Genomic DNA, 17,624 nt, shown 5'->3' with positions numbered 1-17,624 from the left:
TTGCTTTACAAACTCTTACATTGCAGAATCGTCTGAATTAGCTATTTTCATTCATGTGATGTGTGTAAGTCCTAAACCAAAGAACACTGTTTCTCCGGACTGAGGAGGTTTGCAAAACCTCCAGAGACTGAACTGCTGACCTTCCTTCTCTGGCTCCGGGGAGGCAACTGTACCCAATACACTTTTTGTTGCCATGCTGCGTGCCAGGTTACCCAGCCGCGAGAGGACACTTCCTACCATCAGTGCGCTCAGTCCGGAGCCAGAGACGAAGGCACCAGCAGTTTATTATTAAACAATGGTAGCAGCGCCACGCTGAAGACACGAACGCGCTCTTGTGGAACCCCCCGAGGTCTCCCCCAGGGCTGAATCGTCGACCTGGCAGGTAGCCTGCTCCAGCCGATTCCGCCCACGTAAGGTGCAAGGTTTACACACCAGAGCCGGGAAGCCACCAATTTCAAATTCTCTTTAATTGCTTTATGTCCCTGACTCATGCAGGCCAAAGGGTGAGGAGGAGTAATAGCCAACAAGAGCGTCCTGCGGAAAGAAACAACCTGCGTGGCGAAACAACCTGCGTGGCTCGGGAGGAGCGTAAGAGGAAGGACAATACCAAGGGGCAGGAGAGTCGGCTTTCCAGGTCGCGGGGGCGTGGGTGCCCAGCCCGGTTGAGTGCGGGGCGGGGCCTCCCGGGCGGCGAGGTGGGAGGTGAGCCCCGCCGGCCCCGCCTACTGCAGACAGGTTACCCAGGACCTCAAGGTGTGCCGCGTCACCCCGCCCGCGCTGCGTTGATTGGTTCCTCCAGGGAGCCCCCGCCCCCTCAGCTGTAACCGGGCCGGCTTCAGCGTCGCCGCCATCTTTGTTGATGTGTCAGCTCCGCAGGGGCTTGGGGAAACCGCGGCTGAGGGAGTGAGGCGTCGGCTGTTTCTCACCGCGGTCTTTTCCTCCCACTCTTGACTGGTCGGACCCCGTTATGGAAAAGTTGGCCCCTGAGCCACAGCTCCAGCAGCCTCGTTAGGGTGTGGCCTGAGGCTTGGAGAAGTGGGGTGAGTGTCTGAGGGGCGCTCGGGGCAGACCGGGGAGTCGCGGTCGCGGTGCGGTGGGGCTGCCAGCCTTCCGTTCCTTCTTCAGGTCCGGGGGCGAGGGCGAGGGCTAGGTCGAACCGGCTGCCCGCCGGGCTCCTTCGAGGGCATGGAGGAAGGGGAGGGCTGGGGAACGAGTTTCAAGCCCCTTCCTCTCCCTGCCTTCCTCCTTCGGTTCCGGGACCTTGGAGGTGGCGAAGAGGGGTCAGCGGGGGTTGTGGGGGCTATGCCTCGAGAGCGTATGAATTCGAGCCCTTTGCCTGGGCTGCGTGTGAACTGCAGCCAAGCCCCACCTGCTCGAGAATCTTTCCTAGACTCAGTCGCCGATTTCGCTTTTCGTCTGGAGTTGACCATATGTGGGTGTTCTATGTTTACTGTTGTGATGACTTGTTACCCTCTTCCAAACACTTCCATTACTGTGATTCTAAGTTCCTTAGAAATGATTCTTTGGAGTGTGGATACTGTTCTTTATGTGGTCTTTCAAGGACATCAAGGCATTTCATAAACGTTGATTGGTAAGGACGGGGTTTCAAATTTATGTCTCCATCAGTAGTGAAAAATGGTAAAAACAAAACGGAAACCCTTCCCCGAGTCCCTAAAGTAGCAATCTTGGGAAACAGTGCAGGTGTGATTATTGCTTAGCTGTTAACAGTTTAACAACTTCAGCTAATATTCCCGGCTTGATTTTGTTTAGAGGAAAAAGTCCTGGATTTGGAGTCAGAACATCTGGATTAGAATCCTACTTCTTTCACTTGATAATCTTGTTACCTATGGGAATCAGAAGAGAGAATATAGTAAAAATACGCAGTACAGTCCCAGGTACTTGGCCGTTTTCTCTGCATGTGTGTCATGTTCCTTTGATGCCCAGCTTTTTGTTTCTTCCAAAACGATAGGCCGGGTGTTGTCTTCTAATGTGTGCAGTAAATTAGAGTTTCAGGAGGTGGGGTGGTAGTCATTCAGAAGAAATTAATCTGCTATTATCTAGGTATGCTAAATAGGTAGGTGTGGCTTTCTCAGCGACTAACTACACCTTAATATTTACCTAAGTGTTAATCTCGTGGGAAGGATTCAGGTTCTAGAGAGATTGATAGTGAAACTGAACTATCTCTGTGTGTAATGTACACTGTTCCCTGTGTAACTTCAATTATTTTTCCAACATTACACACAAAAAAAACAGTAGTGATTGGCCAGGTTCATTTTTCTGTTTTATTTTTGGTCTTTTCATGTTATTTTTAATTCAGTGAAGATATTAGATCACGAATCTTTCAGTATTAAGAATTAAAACTTCTTTTTACAGCATAATAGGCAAACGTATAATTACTGAAGATTCTGCCTGGAAATGCATAGCTTGTGTTTATTTTTTTAAAGGCCCTGTTAAATTCAGAATAACTGCATATAAACTTAAGGTTTCTTTAAACAGTGGAGATTGCATAGTGTGTCATTGGCTTTTGAGTCCTCTTTATTGCTAACGGAAAGGGTTGATTGGTGTGTATCACAGTGACCACTCTGACCTTTTAGTTCTTTCACCCATAAACTAAAGAGTTGTTCTTTAATGCTATGCGGTGACAGCATAGCTGATGATGATTGCTTAGTATGTTCAGTTTAGAAACATCTATTTGCAGCTTTATGCTGACATCACGGAGTGAAGATAAAAGCGTTGCAGTATACTGACTCTAGGGAAGAGACAGTAGGTTGAAGCACAAAGCAGCTTTATTTGGAGATTTAGAAAATCTTTCCCTTTGAAGAAGGACTAGTAATCTGCACTAGTTTCTCAAATTCATGCAACAGTTTCGTGTTAAAGTAAGAATCCTTACTCTGAAATTTTTTTTTTATTTTAGTAAAACTTAGGTTTTTCTTTTATCTCTACCTTAAAATAACTAAAGCTGGTTCTTCAGTTTCTCATAAACATATCATAGAGTTTACAGTATTGCAAATGTTATACTTAGTATTCATTTTAGGGGCAGCAGTGAGAGCATAGATAATTTAATCTATTGTTTCAAACTGCTTTGAACTTTCTTAGCTACTGAGATTTTAAAAATGTATTTGGGCTAAAAAGTAAAAACAAAAAAGGGCAAATACTGAGATGAAGGGATAGTAGACACAAAGTGGAAATCAGCCCCAGCATAGTTTTGATTGGATTGTGAGTTTATTAACATTTGTCTATCATTAAGACACATGAACTGATAGTTGTAGGATTATGTAGACTATGTAATGTGTACCACACTTAACTACAGTTAAGTAGACTATCAGTTCATGATTTTAATAAACTAGAGCACACCAAATTAACCAACCCTGGCCAAAGGTGGTTTCAAAATTTAAACATTAACCCAAACTTTTTAATATAATGCAGGCTTTTAACTTGAAAAAAAATTTTTTTAAAGATGTTAGCCTTCGTTTTGTTTAGTTTTTTGAGACAAGATCTCAATCTGTCACCCAGGCTGGGGTATAGTGGTATGGTCATAATTCACTGTAGCCTTGACCTGGGCTCAAGCAATCCTCTTGCCTTAGCCTCCTGAGTATCTAGGACAACAGGCACAGGCCGCCATGCTAATCTTTTTAATTAAAAAATATATATTATTATTTTTTATAGACCAGGTCTTGCTGTGTTTCCCAGGCTGGTCTCTTAATTCTTGGCCTCATTTCATCCTCCCATCTCGGCCTCCCAAAGTGCTGGGATTACGGGTGTGAGCCACCTGTAAAGGAAGGCTTGAGAGCCTTCCTTTTTGAAAAAGGAACAGATTTTTTTTTTTTACCTTTATTCGTTTTCAGATTTGGAAGAAAATTAGCTGATAATACTTTTCGTGTTTTCTTCGACTCATTGAAGTGCAAGTGCAGTCTTCAAATTAGATTTCTATATTAGTAGGCAATTATTTCTGATAACTTTCTGCTTTAGTATTTTAAAGTATTTATAGGAGATATGTAAAATTACTGAGCTGATATGACATATATGGCGTAACTTGACAATGTGAACCATGATGTAGCCACCGACCCTCTTTTTCATGGAATTTTGATGGACCATAATTTCTCTTTGTGCTGTTACCCTATCACAGGATTTGGTACTATTTGGGAGTTGGTGGAGTTTGGGGGTCTTCCCCCTTCTATTGCTCCATTCTGTTCTTTAGAGAACATCTTTTTGTGTGTGTCTGTGTGTGATATAATGCATATATCATAAAGTTCTTGCCTTGCGCCTTGGGTGTAAAGCTAAACATACCCCCACGGGGATAAATAACCGTGGTCTCATAAAACAAACTTTTCAAACTGGTGAACTAAAGGAAACTTTCTTATTCTAGTGCTATGTTTCACTTAAAGGAAATTCAGTATATTACAGTTAAATTTGTGCCAACCATGGTGGCTCACATCTGTAATCCCAGCACTTTTGGGGGGTTAAGGTGAAAAGATTGCTTGATGCCAGTAGTTTGAGATCACCCTGGGCAACATAGCAAGACTCCATCTCTACAAAACATTTTTAAAAATTAGCTGGGTTTGGCGGCATGTACCTGTAGTCCCAGCTTCTTAGGAGCCTGAGGTGGGAGGATCAGTTGAGCCCAGGAATTTGAGGCTGCAGTGACCTCTGACTGCACTCCAACCTGGGTGACAGAGCAAGACTCTATCTCTAATAATAAAATAAAAAATTAAATTTTACCCAAAAGCTTAATAGGATGTGACTACTTTAAAAATCATTTCTTCCTTTTTGTGGAGCTTACGGTGTTTTTTCAAATAGCCCCCTCAGTTTTTATCTTTTAAAAGCAGAATTTTATCTGCATAAATTCACCTTGTATGAAACTTAAGTGTCAGATATTTTCATCACGTGAAACAACATTTTCATGTTTCTTACACAAGTTCTTTTCCATCCTATTATTCTGTTTTTAAAACGCTAAGTTAAAAATATTAACTGGGTAAGGTGGCATGCACCTGTAGTCTTATCTACTTGGGAGGCTTAAGTGGGATGATTGCTTGAGCCCAGAAGTTTGAAGCTGCAGTGAGCTATGATTGAGCCACTGCATTCCAGCCTGAGTGACAAAATAAGACCCTATTTCTAAACATAAATAAATAAGTAAATAGCTAGCTAGCTTTATCCAGAAAGTTTGTCTTTTAAAGTTAATTATTTATCAAAAATCAGTTATTTGGGGGTTGTGAGCAGGTTACATTGAACTGTGTGGATGCTTTTTTGATTTGATTTTAGTTCTGACATTAATTGCAATATCAAAATCTTGATAGAACTAGTCAGAAAGATGTTATTCTTTTGTTTATGCTGCTTTCAAGGTGTTTTTGGAGAATACATTAAAGCTCTTTTGATGTAGGTACTTTTCCTACAAAGGACAGTAAGCCATTATATTGAAGAACAGGAGTGGTCTCAAGGTCAGTTTGCTTAATGGATATTACTTGAGAAGTATACAGCTGGTATTATTTAAGAATGGTATGGGCTGGGCGCAGTGGCTCATGCCTGTACTCCCAGCACTTTGGGAGGCTGAGGCCGGCGGATCGCTTGAGGTCAAGAGTTCAAGAGAGCCTGGCCAACATGGTGAAACCTCTTACTAAAAATACAGAAATTAACTGGGTGTGGTGGCACACCCCGGTAATCTCAGCTACTCGGGAGGCTGAGCGGGAGAATCGCTGGAACCCAGGAGGCGGAGGTTGCAGTGAGCCAAGATGGCACCACTGCCCTCCAGCCTGGGTGACAGAGTGAGACTCCATCTCAAAAAAAAGAATGGTACTGCAGTTTATAATTTAAAAATTTATAGTCTGTGAATGAAGCCAGATTTCTCTTAATAGACTTAAAACACTTACACATTTCTTTCTTAGCTTCTGATGGAGCCCTGGCAAACCTTAAAGTTAAAATACTGTAACATTAAATACTGTAGAATTCATGATACTTTAGTGTTTATTGGCAGTAAAATACGAGAATAAAATGAGGATTTCTGTTTTATTCACTGCCATGTTCCCAACACTTAGAATAGTGCCTGCACATATTAATAGATGCTCAATATGTATTTGGTAAAAATGAACATCTAGTTTGGAAATGTGTTTCTTAGTACCTTCGTATGAGACTAATTGTTTGATAACCTGTTACTGAGTGTCTGTGAGTTTGTAATCACCTCACAGGTTCTTGCCTACTGCACAGATAGAGGCAGTTTACTGAGATAGCAGTATTGCAATAGAGAAGGTTTAATAAATGCAGAGCGCCAGCCAAGTAGTAGTAAGAAGTTAATTACTCAAATCAATCTCCCTGAAAATTAGGAGACTAGAGTTTTTTAAGGATAATTTGGTGGGCAGGGGGCTAGGGAATGGGGAATGCTAATTGGTTGGGTCGGGGATGACTCATAGGGGGTTGAAGCTGTCTTCTTGTGCCAAGTTACAAGACCAGTTGAGCCAGTTTAGTGGTCCAGGTGGCAGGCACCAGCTGGTGCATCAAAATGCAGGGTCTGAAAAATACCTCGAACACCAATCTTAGATTTTACAAACAATAGTGATGTTATATATAGGGGCAATATTTGCAGTTTATCAAATAAACCTAAATTTTTTGTTGTTTATACTGCTAATTAGAAAATCAGGAAATGGAACCAAAAGACAGTGTTTTCATTTATATGGTTCTTGTGTGAAAATAATTTTGTAGAAATGTGAGTTCTTTCATTAAAAAATAAGTTCCAAAGTGGGTAATGGTTGACTTTAAGGCAAGTAAAAGTTGTTTCTTGACCAGTTGCCTACAGCTGATGAGCTCCAGTAAGAGCGAAACCAGTTCTCACCACTGAAATGTTTTCGAAGTGTGAATTGGTCCTGTAGTACTGTGTCAGAAACAGAAACAACTCTAGGGGAGAAAAGGTACTTGAGTTAAAAGAAATTTTGTGACTGTACTGTATTAAATACAGTTTCTCCTAATGAGTAAGAGTTGCTAAAAGGTACTGTAATCTATAATTGTAATTACTATATATATATATTTATATATATATATATAAGAGTGTAAATTTGTTTTGTACAAGCACTTCTTTTTTTTAGAGACCTAGTCTCACTCTTGTTCAAGCTGGAGTGCAGTGGTGCCATCATAGCTCATTGCAGCCTTGAAGTCCTGGACTCAAGTGATCCTCCCACCTCAGCTTTCTGAGTAGCTGGGAATACAGGTACATGCCACCATGCCCAGCTAACTTTAACAGATTTTTTTTTTGTAGAGATGAGGTCTTGTTATGTTGCCCAGGCTGGTCTCAAACTCCTGATCTCAATCAGTCCTTCCACATCAGCCTTCTAAGGTGTTGGGATTACACACTGCAACCCGGATGTACCAGCACTTCTTAAAATAATCTTACAAATGAATGTCTTGTTTTACATCCTTCCCCTTTAGTCTACTACCTGCCATTCTATCCTTAGTAGCCTCGATGACGGCTCCCCTTTTACCCCGTGCCCCTCTCCCCTCAAAAAACTTGAATAGCAACCAAATTGGCCTTCATCAGTATTGTCAACTGGAGGCCTACATGAGGACTCAGCCAACTGTTTTTCTTCTGGTTAATTGTGGACATAATCAAGTTCATCGCTTTTCCCCCCCATCTGCTGCCATTCTTGTGCAGCTATTTATGGTGATGGCTTTGTTGCATATATACACATAGACCATTGTTAACCCCCTCCTTTTCCTTTGGCTGCCAAACAGTATTCATTTGAGCATCATCAGAAGGTGTGCAAGCGGCCAGGTGCAGTGGCTCACGCCTGTAATCCCAGCACTTTGGAAGGCCAAGGTGGGCGGATGACGAGGTCCAGAGACACCATCCTGGCCTACATGGTGAAAACCCCCTATCTTACTAAAAATACAAAAATTAGCTGGGCATGGTGGCTTGTGCCTGTAATCTCAGCTATTTGGGAGGCTGAGGCAGGAGAATGACTTGAACCAGGGAGTCGGAGGTTGCAGTGAGCCGAGATCGTGCCACTGCACTCAGCCTGGCAACAGAATGAGACTCTGTCTTTACAAAAATTAAAATTAAAAAAAAAAACAACAGCTTGCAAGCTAAGTAGTTATCACATGCCAATTTACATGATTTTCTAAAGGTCATGAGCATATTGCTGAGAGAAGTTACAGAAAGTACTTGCCTTTTGAGGTTAATCTGAGTCTTCCTTAATTTACAGGAGAAGGATATATAAAACAGATTCTAAGCTTGGGTAACCAAATAAACAGCTTTTTAAGTCTAGATGAATATCCAGCAGGGTGACACATTTCTGTTTTTCTGTACTGTCTTGCACATTGTCATCTTACAACCTGTTTTCCATCCACTGAATGCTGTTTGCTCCCTAGATCACTGTGTAAACCCGGTTGACCCCACCTTCATTTTTATAACCACTGAAGAGCATTTGCAAAAATGCATGTAAATGTAGTAGAGAACATGTTTGTTAGATATATTATTACTATTATATTGCATGAGACTTTAGAGTTTGATTCAGTTCAGAGTGAGGTTCCATCTTCATGCAAGTACAAAGATCATTAAAAGGCTAAAGCTGCCTCGTCAAAAAGGTCACAAGAAAGGCTCTATGTGCTTGATGAGTATAAATGCAGTGTTTTTTAATTTACCCTGAGAGACTATTTTTGTACTTGTGATGAGAGAAAATTTGGAGGAAGATGTGACGTTAGAATTGGTCCTTTAAACATAGGCTTTAGATAGACCTAAGGGAAGAACATTCTAGTTGAGAACAAAGCCATTGAAATGTTAATATGCAAATTGGGGGAATCTTTGAGTTAGATTGGTTGGGCTAGTGAAGTATAGTGAAGTGCCAGGATTTCAGGAATGTGTTGAGAGATAAGAATGGAAAAGTAGTACAACTGGTTTACTGAGGAATCTTAAATCTGGGGTATAAACATGAAATGGTTTTATTTTTTCCTTACTAGGTCTCCAGTCATACAGTGTAAAACACTCCTAACCTCTGTACTTTCTTCTGAAGTGCAGTCCTTTTAAGAATCTCTTAGTCTGATGTAACTATTACGCCACTTTTGGCTACTACAAAAAACTTATTCCAGAAATTAAGACAGGTTCTAGCCATTAAAATAAAAGAAATGAAGTCACAAACTCATTGTTTTCTCTGAAGAAAAGTTGAAGCTGTTCCCAGCTGCTTGGCATGAGGAGGTGTAATTTGACTCAAAGACGTGCTCCTTCTCCTTATTATTTTTTTATTGTTTTTGAGACAAAGTGTCTCACTCTGTTGCCCAGGCTGGAGTGCAATGGCACGATCTCGGCCCACTGCACCCTCCACCTCCTGGGTTCAAGCAATTCTTCTGCCTCAGCCTTGTGAGTAGCTGGGATTACAGGCACCCACTGTCATGCCTTGCTAATTGTTTTTTGGTTTTTTGAGACAGAGTCTTGCTCTGTCTCCCAGGCTGGAGTGCAGTGGCGCAATCTTGGCTCACCGCAACGTCTGCCTTTCGGGTTCAAGCAGTTCTCTGCCTCAGCCCTGTGAGTAGCTGGGATTACAGGCGGCTGCCACCACACCCAGCTAATTTTTGTATTTTTAGTAGAGACGGGGGAGTTTCACCATCTTGGCTAGGCTGGTCTTGAACTCCTGACCTCGTGATCCGCCCGCCTTGGCCTCCCAAAGTGCTGAGATTACAGGTGTGAGCCACCACACCCAGCCCACAAGTTATATCTTAAAGTGAGTTACTTTGGGTGAGGTAATGTAGGTGGCAGTGCCTCTGAGAATTATTTTATTTTGTCCTAGATTTTGGAATGCAGAGTACTTACGAGGTCTTTTATTTACTCCCTTTTTTTCTATTGTCTAAACCAAGCTTTTAATACTAGTGTGTACTTTGGCTTGGTTATAAAATACCTGCAGCAAGATAATGATAATTTGATTGTTCAGAAACATATTTATACAGAGAGGTATTTAGGCCAATGGCTCTATTAATTGATGCCCCAGAGGGCAGTCTAGAAATTAGCATATTTAACAAGCTGGTCTGCTTTTCCTTTCTTACACTTATTCCTCCCATTTTTGAGATTCCTAGACTAATATTTCTCAAATACTAGTGTTACCATTTCTGTGCTTACAAGTTTTAATTGAACAAATATTTGAGAACCCACTATGTGCTAGAAACTCTGCACTATAATTAAGTATACAAGTCTATTCTGATTTACCATGATTTGTTCTTAACAAAATTCACTCCTGCTTAGCCTTTTATGGAGTCTACCTGACCAGTCTTCTCTCTCTCTTTTCATCATCCTCTGATAACCACCTTTATCCCAGCCTGATGTAATCATACACGTTTTGTTACTTAAAAATTTAGTGTATCTCTCCATTAGTTTTCCATTAGTTTATATCTCATGTATAAACTAGAGGTATTTTCCATTAGTGTATCTCTCATCTGGAATTATTGCTCTGTTATTTCTGTCAAAACTATGATCTGCCCACTTTTTAATCTAACCTCACATGGTTTCAGTAACTCATGACCTTGTACATGCTTTGTTGATACCTGACGAAAGAAGTCAACAATTTTTTTTAATCAAGATTGTGGAAATATTTTATAATTATATGTTGTAGGATAATATTTGAAGATGACTAATTTTCATAAAATGGCTAGAATAGTAACCTCCATAAGCAATTTAAAAATATATTCTAGGCTGGATGTGGTGGCTCACCCCTGTATTCCTAGCACTTTGGGAGGCCAAGGCAGGTGGATCACCTGAGGTCAGGAGTTTGAGACCTCTCTTACTAAAAATACAAAAAATTAGCCAGGCGTAGTGGTGGGCCCCTGTAGTCTCAGCTACTCAGGAGGCTGAGGCAGGAGAATTGCTGGAACCTGGGAGGCAGAGGTTGCAGTGAGCCAAGATCTCACCATTGCACTCCAGCCCGGGCAACAATAGTGAGACTCTGTCCCCCCAAAAATATATATATATGTGTGTGTGTGTGTGTGTATATATGTGTATATATGTGTGTGTATACATATAGTCTAACTTTGCCAAATTAATTTTTAAAATTGTTTTTATTGACCTAGGCAGTGCATATGGGCTCCATTTTATTTGTACTGGACATTGTTTCTTTCCTGAAGAGAATGTTTGAAAATCACCATAGTACTTCGTAAATTCCTGCCTGGATGGAAAACTAATTTCTACCGGGGATTCTTTATACCCTGACTTCATTATGGCTCAAATCTAGATCTCTGGGCTATAGATAGTTGTGTCTTGTTATTTAGGTTTCCTTCTCAGTAAATTTTTATCTGCTTTAATGTGCATTGTTTTGTTATCTTGGTTTGTGATTTCTCTTCTAGTGCTTTTATTGGTGTATTATTTCTCCAGTGTTTTCTTACAGATTTATGAGGTAGTCTTTTTTTCTTTACAGAGCTGAAGGAATTCTCAGCATTCTTTGGCACTCATCTTCTAGTTGCTAGCGTTACTCCTTACCTAACATCTTATGGGGATGATTGGAGAATGGCAGACTACAACTGAAATTAATTACTGAAGTTGTTTGAATTGAGGGAGGAAAGACAGACTTTGCAATGGCCTTACTGCTTGTAGCTAGCCAGCTTGGGTTAGCTGTCCTAGTCCTTTTTCTTTTTTCTCAAGGAAAGGCTTTTAAAGGAATTATTAGTGATAAAATTTGTGGTGTGTGTTATTCCACATCACAGAGGGTGTTCAAGCTTGTATGGGGTTTTGATTTAAAGTGGTTTTTAATTTTGATGTTTCAATTTCTTAGATGTAAAACGAAGATCAGGAGCAGATTTGAAGAATTACAAAGTGAATTGGTGCCAGTCAGCATGTCAGAGACAGACCACATAGCCTCTGCTTCCTCTGATAAAAATGTTGGGAAAACACGTGAATTAAAGGAAGACTCATGCAACTTGTTTTCTGGCGATGAAAGCAGCAAATTAGAAAATGAGTCCAAACTATTGTCATTAAACACTGATAAAACTTTATGTCAACCTAATGAGCATAATAATCGAATTGAAGCCCAGGAAAATTATATTCCAGATCATGGTGGAGGTGAGGATTCTTGTGCCAAAACAGACATAGGCCTAGAAAATTCTGAACAAACAGCTGATTTTCCTAGTGGAAATTTTGCTAAACAGATTTCAAAAACAAATGAAACAGAACAGAAAGTAACACAAATATTAGTGGAATTAAGGTCATCTACATTTCCAGAATCAGCTAATGAAAAGACTTATTCAGAAAGCCCCTATGATACAGACTGCACCAAGAAATTTATTTCAAAAATAAAGAGCGTTTCAGCATCAGAGGATTTGTTGGAAGAAATAGAATCTGAGCTCTTATCTACGGAGTTTGCAGAACATCGAGTACCAAATGGAATGAATAAGGGAGAACATGCATTAGTTCTGTTTGAAAAGTGTGTGCAAGATAAATATTTGCAGCAGGAACATATCATAAAAAAGTAAGTTTTTTATACCTTTAGGTTATTTTTTTTTCCCCACAGGGATTCGAGATAGAATTCTTTAAAGGAAAATATCATTTTGTCCATTTTTACTTCCACATTAGAATCATGCACATAGTAGTTGCACAATAAATGTATAGTTAATGTGTGAGCAAATGTTGAGTTTTTCAAATATCTAATATGTTAAATAGTATAAATGTATTAACGTGCTAGAAATTTTTATAGACAACTCAAATTCACTTTTGAAAGAATGTAGAAGTATAATATTGTCAGAACTAAGAGAAACTCAAAAGGAAATGACAAGTCATAAAATTCCAAAACTTTTTCTTAGAATCTCCATTCTAAATTCATTGGTTTAAAAAAATAAAATTTAGAGAACAGAATAATTGTCATTCAGTAAATAATAATATATTTTTAGACTTCTTTTGGATTTGTGAACTTCTGTTTTCATGATAGTTTAAAATTTACCATCTTAACCATTTTTATGTATACATTTCAGTAGTGTTATTATATACTCACACTGTTGGACAACCAGTCTGCAGAACTTTTTCACTTTGCAAACCTGAAACACTGTATTCGTTAAGCAACAACACTATTTCCACTTTCTCTTAGCCCCTGGCAACCACCGTTATACTTTCTGTTGCTGAGTTTGACTACTCATGATACCTCATGTAGGTGAAATCATATACTTGTCATTTCATGAGTGGCTTATTTCACTTAGCCTGATGTCCTCATTTATCCATGTTGTAACATGCCAGAATTTCATTTCTTTTTAAAGCTGAATAATATTCCATTGTGTGTATATACCACATTTTGTTTATTCATCCATTAATGGACATCTGGGTTCCTTCTGCTTTTTGACTGTTGTTAATAATGCTACTGTGAACTTGGGTTTGCAAGTACTCCAAGGCCCTTCTTAATACTACCCCCTGCTATTGCTATTCATTACTGAAATACTGTATTATATGAATAAACTATATGCTTTTGTACTTGAACCATCAGTGCTGCTGCTGTTCTTGCATTTTATAGGGTAACTTTCTCATTTTCCTGTAGTCTGTACCTATTCTTTTAGACCTTCCTCTTGAGATTTTCTCTGATGCCTCTTCCCACTTTACTTAGATCTAGACTCTTGCCACTTTCATATATAAATTATAAATTTATAAATTATAAGATGTTTTACATTTAATAATAATAGCGGTAAACATGTATATGCTGATAATTATGTGCCTGGTATATTACCTACATTAGTTCATGGATTCTTCACAAGAACTCTGTGTGACATGTATTATTATCCCCATTGTACAGGTGAGTTACCAGAAGCACAGAGAGATAAAAAGTAACTTGTTCAAGGCCATATGCTAACAAATGCAAAGTTAAAATCTAAGCTTTGTTAATGGGGCTTTAGAGCTTTTTAAAATACGGTTATTAGAAATGAGCCAGTTATAAGTTGTTAAGTGTATCTGAAAATACTAGAAATAGAGTAGAAAACTGGTTTCTCTTTTTTGCTTCATCCTGTCAGAACAGTGGCAGAACAAGTGAGTAGAATAATCATAATTCTGATGTCTGGTATTTGGAAGATACCCATTGGCATTTGCCAGCTCTGTTGTCTTGGCCAAGTCAGCCTCTTTGAGTGAAAGATTTTTTCACCTGAGAGTGACAGTACTTACCTGATGGAATTGTTTGTGGACATTAGGACATCACACAAATGTCAGGTGTTATTTTAAATCGAGGTTAATCTCTGGTTATACACATAATGTTTTAAATTCCAGATAAAATGCTGTGTGATTCAGGTTAGCTCTAAAACAACTAGATTTTTTTCTTAACTTTTTCCTTCATCTAATTTTCTATGAAGAAAACTGCCTTTTACTTTCTTTGAAATTTTCATGAATCCATCTCTTTCTAGATATCTTTGTGTATACATCTGTTCCCCCATTTTTGCCCCAGCTTTATTGAAATATAACTGATAAAAATTGTATATATTTAAAGAGTACAATGTGATGATTTGATATACATTGTGAAATGATTACCACAATCAAGTTAGTTAACACATCTGTCACATCACAGTTACCTTTGTGTGTGTAGTGAGAACATTTAAGATCTACGGTCTAAACAAATTTCAAGTGTACAATATGATGTTATTAACTGTTATCACCATGGAGTATATTAGATCCCCAGGACTTACTCATTTTATAACTGAAAAGTCTGTAGGCTTTGGCCAACATCTACCCTTTTCCCTCACCCTCTGTGCCCTCGCAAGCACCATTCTTCTCTTTATTTCTGTTCCTTGATTTTTGAACACATCAATATTACTGTCTAAGGTTTCAACCAAATTCTTTTTTTTTTTTTTTTTTTTTTTTTTTTTGAGGTGGAGGTGCGCTCTGTCATACAGGCTGGAGTGCAGTGGCGCCACCGCAGCTCACTGCAACCTCTGCCTCCTGGATTCAAGCAATTCTCCCACCTCAGGCTCCCAAGTAGCTGGGACTACAGGTGCCTACCACTACACCCAGCTAATTTTTGTATTTTTAGTAGAGACAGGGTTTCGCCATGTTGGCCAGGCTGGTCTCAAACTCCTGACCTCAAGTGATCTACCCGCCTCAGCCTCCCAAATTTCTGGGATTACAGGCGTGAGCCCCCGCGCCTGGCCCAAAATTGTTCTTTTTTTTTTTGAGATAGGGTCTTTCTCTCTCTCCCAAGCTGGAGTGTAGTGGGCGTGATCTCAGCTCACTGCAGCCTTGACCTCCTGTGCTCAATTTGTCCTCTCACTTCAGCATCCCAAGTAGCTGGGACTACAGGTGTGCATCACTATGCTCAGCTAATACTTTTGTGTTGTTTTTTTTTGTTGTTGTAGAGATGGGGTTTCATGATGTCGCCCAGGCTAGTCTGGAGCTCCAGAGCTCAAGCGATCCACCCACACTGGCCTCCCAGATTATAGGCATGCACCACTGTGACCAGCCCAAAATTCTTTTTTTTTTTTTTCTTTCAGACGGAGTCTCGCTCTGTTGCCAAGCTGGAGTGCAGTGGCGGATCTCGGCTCACTGCAACCTCCGCTTCCCAGGTTCAAGTGATTCTCCTGCCTCAGCCTCCCGAGTAGCTGGGACTACAGGCATGCGCTACCATACCCAGCTTATTTTTGTATTTTTAGTGGAGACGGGGTTTCACCATGTTTGCCAGGGTGGTCTCGATCTCTTGATCTCATGATCTGCCCGCCTCGGCCTCCCAAAGTGCTGGGATCAAAATTCTTAATTAAGAACAGTTGTTTGTATATAGCATATGCATTTGGCACATAAGTAACAAATTGAGTATTCACTGCTCTTCACTTCCCCCTCCCTTTATTATTCGCTTGTGAACTATAGCCAGGAGGACTCTTGTGTCTCAAGCAGTTTTGTGTAGCACAGTGAGTATGCCTCACATAAATGATCTAAGTTAAACCACTGTGTCATAAAAGGCTTGAATAAGCATGCATGTATTTGCCTTTTTTCCAAACATTTTTATGATTGTTTCCTCACTGTATTCCTAGGCTCAACTGTCACCTTTTCAGAGAAGCCTGTCTGGACTACTTATCTAAAATAGCAGCTCAAGTCACTCTCTGGCTTTTCGCTCTCCTTTATTTTTCTTAATAGGACTTAATCACCAGCTGACATTTTGTTATATATCTAGGGTCTATTTTTATTTTATCCCCTAGAATGAATGTAAGTTCCACCAGGGCAGGGGCTATTTGCTGACATATTTCCCACATAAAATAGATGCCGAGTAAGTACTTGTTGAGTTAATGAGTGATCTTCGAAGTGGAAGGTGGAAAGGCCTGGGGCTTTGGTGCTATACCTGGATCCAAAACAAAATTCAGAGTTCAACTGGTTACTAGCTGTGTGACCTGGAACAAGTCTTAGGCTTCAGTTTTGTTTTGCTATTAATATTTTATTTTTAGAGACAAGGGTCTTATTCTGTTGCCCAGGCAGGAGTGCAGTGGAGCTCACTGCAGCCTGGAACTCCTGGAATCAAAGTGCCTCTCCTGGGACTCGTGGCGTGAGCCATCATGCCTAATTAGTTTTTTTTTTTTAATTTGTAAAACAGAAGTGATAGTAATAATTTCATAGACTTATTTTGAATACTAAATGAAATAATACACTTTTTTAAACTAAAAATAAATTTAACCAATAGCAAATGTGCAATAAGTGTCAGGTTACAGCTAAGGCCTCAAGTACTTGCTGTTAACTTTCTTAGGTATCTTAGCACTTTGCAGGCAGTTTTTGAGATTTTATTTCTATTTTTCTAGGGGAATTCAAGATGATATTTCTGCCTAGATTTTATTTTGCTGTTTTACGTTGACTGTACATTATAACTATTAGAATATCATTAAAATAGTTAAAATCTAAAGCAAGACTTTTCAGCTTTAGCAGTATGGCCCTTTGGGGCCAGATTCTTTGTTGGAGTTGTCTTGTGCATTGTAGGATGTTTTTAGCAGCATCCCTGGCCTCCATCCACTAGATGCCAGTAGCAGCCCCTACGCGTTATGACAACCAAAAATGTCTTCAGACAGATTTGCCTGGAAGGGCAAAATTGCCCGTCGTTGAGAACCACTTATTTGAAGAGTGTCAGTGCTGACAGGATTGGTGCATAATTGAGATACCCGAAGGTATACATTTGGAAGAGTGTGCTTTTCATTCATCTGATTATATTTTGATTTGAAATATTCATATTTCTAGGGAAAAGTTAATAGCCTGATTAGCCAGAGAATCTTTTGCAAAGTATTATGTTTCACTATAAAATGATTATTTAGGAATGTTAATTTATTAACATTATAATGAATAATTATAGATATCTATACCCTAATCTGTAAACAAATTATATTCCACATATTAGTTTATCTCCATTTTAAATTATGTTTTACATATACTGCCCTTTTTATATTTAGGTTAATTAAAGAAAATAAGAAGCATCAGGAGCTCTTCGTAGACATTTGTTCAGAAAAAGACAATTTAAGAGAAGAACTAAAAAAAAGAACAGAAACAGAGAAGCAGCATATGAACACAATTAAACAGGTAAAAAAGAAAAAAATCTTCAAAGACCATACTTCAATTAATAAAATAAATACATTCATGGCAACTGGTTGTGGCAGCTCTCGCCTGTAATCCTAACACTTTGGGAGGCCAAGGTGGGTGGATTACTTGAGCCCAGGAGTTTGAGACCAGCCTGGGCAACATG

General features: G+C 39.6%; 1 protein-coding gene across 1 annotated transcript in view; it reads left to right on the top strand.

The window, feature by feature from the left end:
- The first annotated feature begins 907 nt into the window (after positions 1 to 907).
- CCDC186 (coiled-coil domain containing 186) overlaps positions 908 to 17,624 on the top strand; it is a 53,855-nt gene continuing 37,138 nt past the window's right edge. The window contains exons 1-4 of the mRNA XM_050802684.1: positions 908 to 1,040; positions 1,771 to 1,895; positions 11,730 to 12,422; positions 17,335 to 17,461. Of these exons, the coding sequence (XP_050658641.1) occupies positions 11,791 to 12,422; positions 17,335 to 17,461 (759 nt within the window). The 5' untranslated portion in view covers positions 908 to 1,040; positions 1,771 to 1,895; positions 11,730 to 11,790. The remainder of the gene's footprint in view (positions 1,041 to 1,770; positions 1,896 to 11,729; positions 12,423 to 17,334; positions 17,462 to 17,624) is intronic.

This window comes from Macaca thibetana, chromosome 9 (assembly GCF_024542745.1).
Source record: "Macaca thibetana thibetana isolate TM-01 chromosome 9, ASM2454274v1, whole genome shotgun sequence".
Classification (NCBI taxonomy): Eukaryota; Metazoa; Chordata; class Mammalia; order Primates; family Cercopithecidae; genus Macaca; species Macaca thibetana.
The sequence above is the reverse complement of the archived record's forward strand: the minus strand, read 5'-3'. Positions and strand labels throughout refer to the sequence as shown.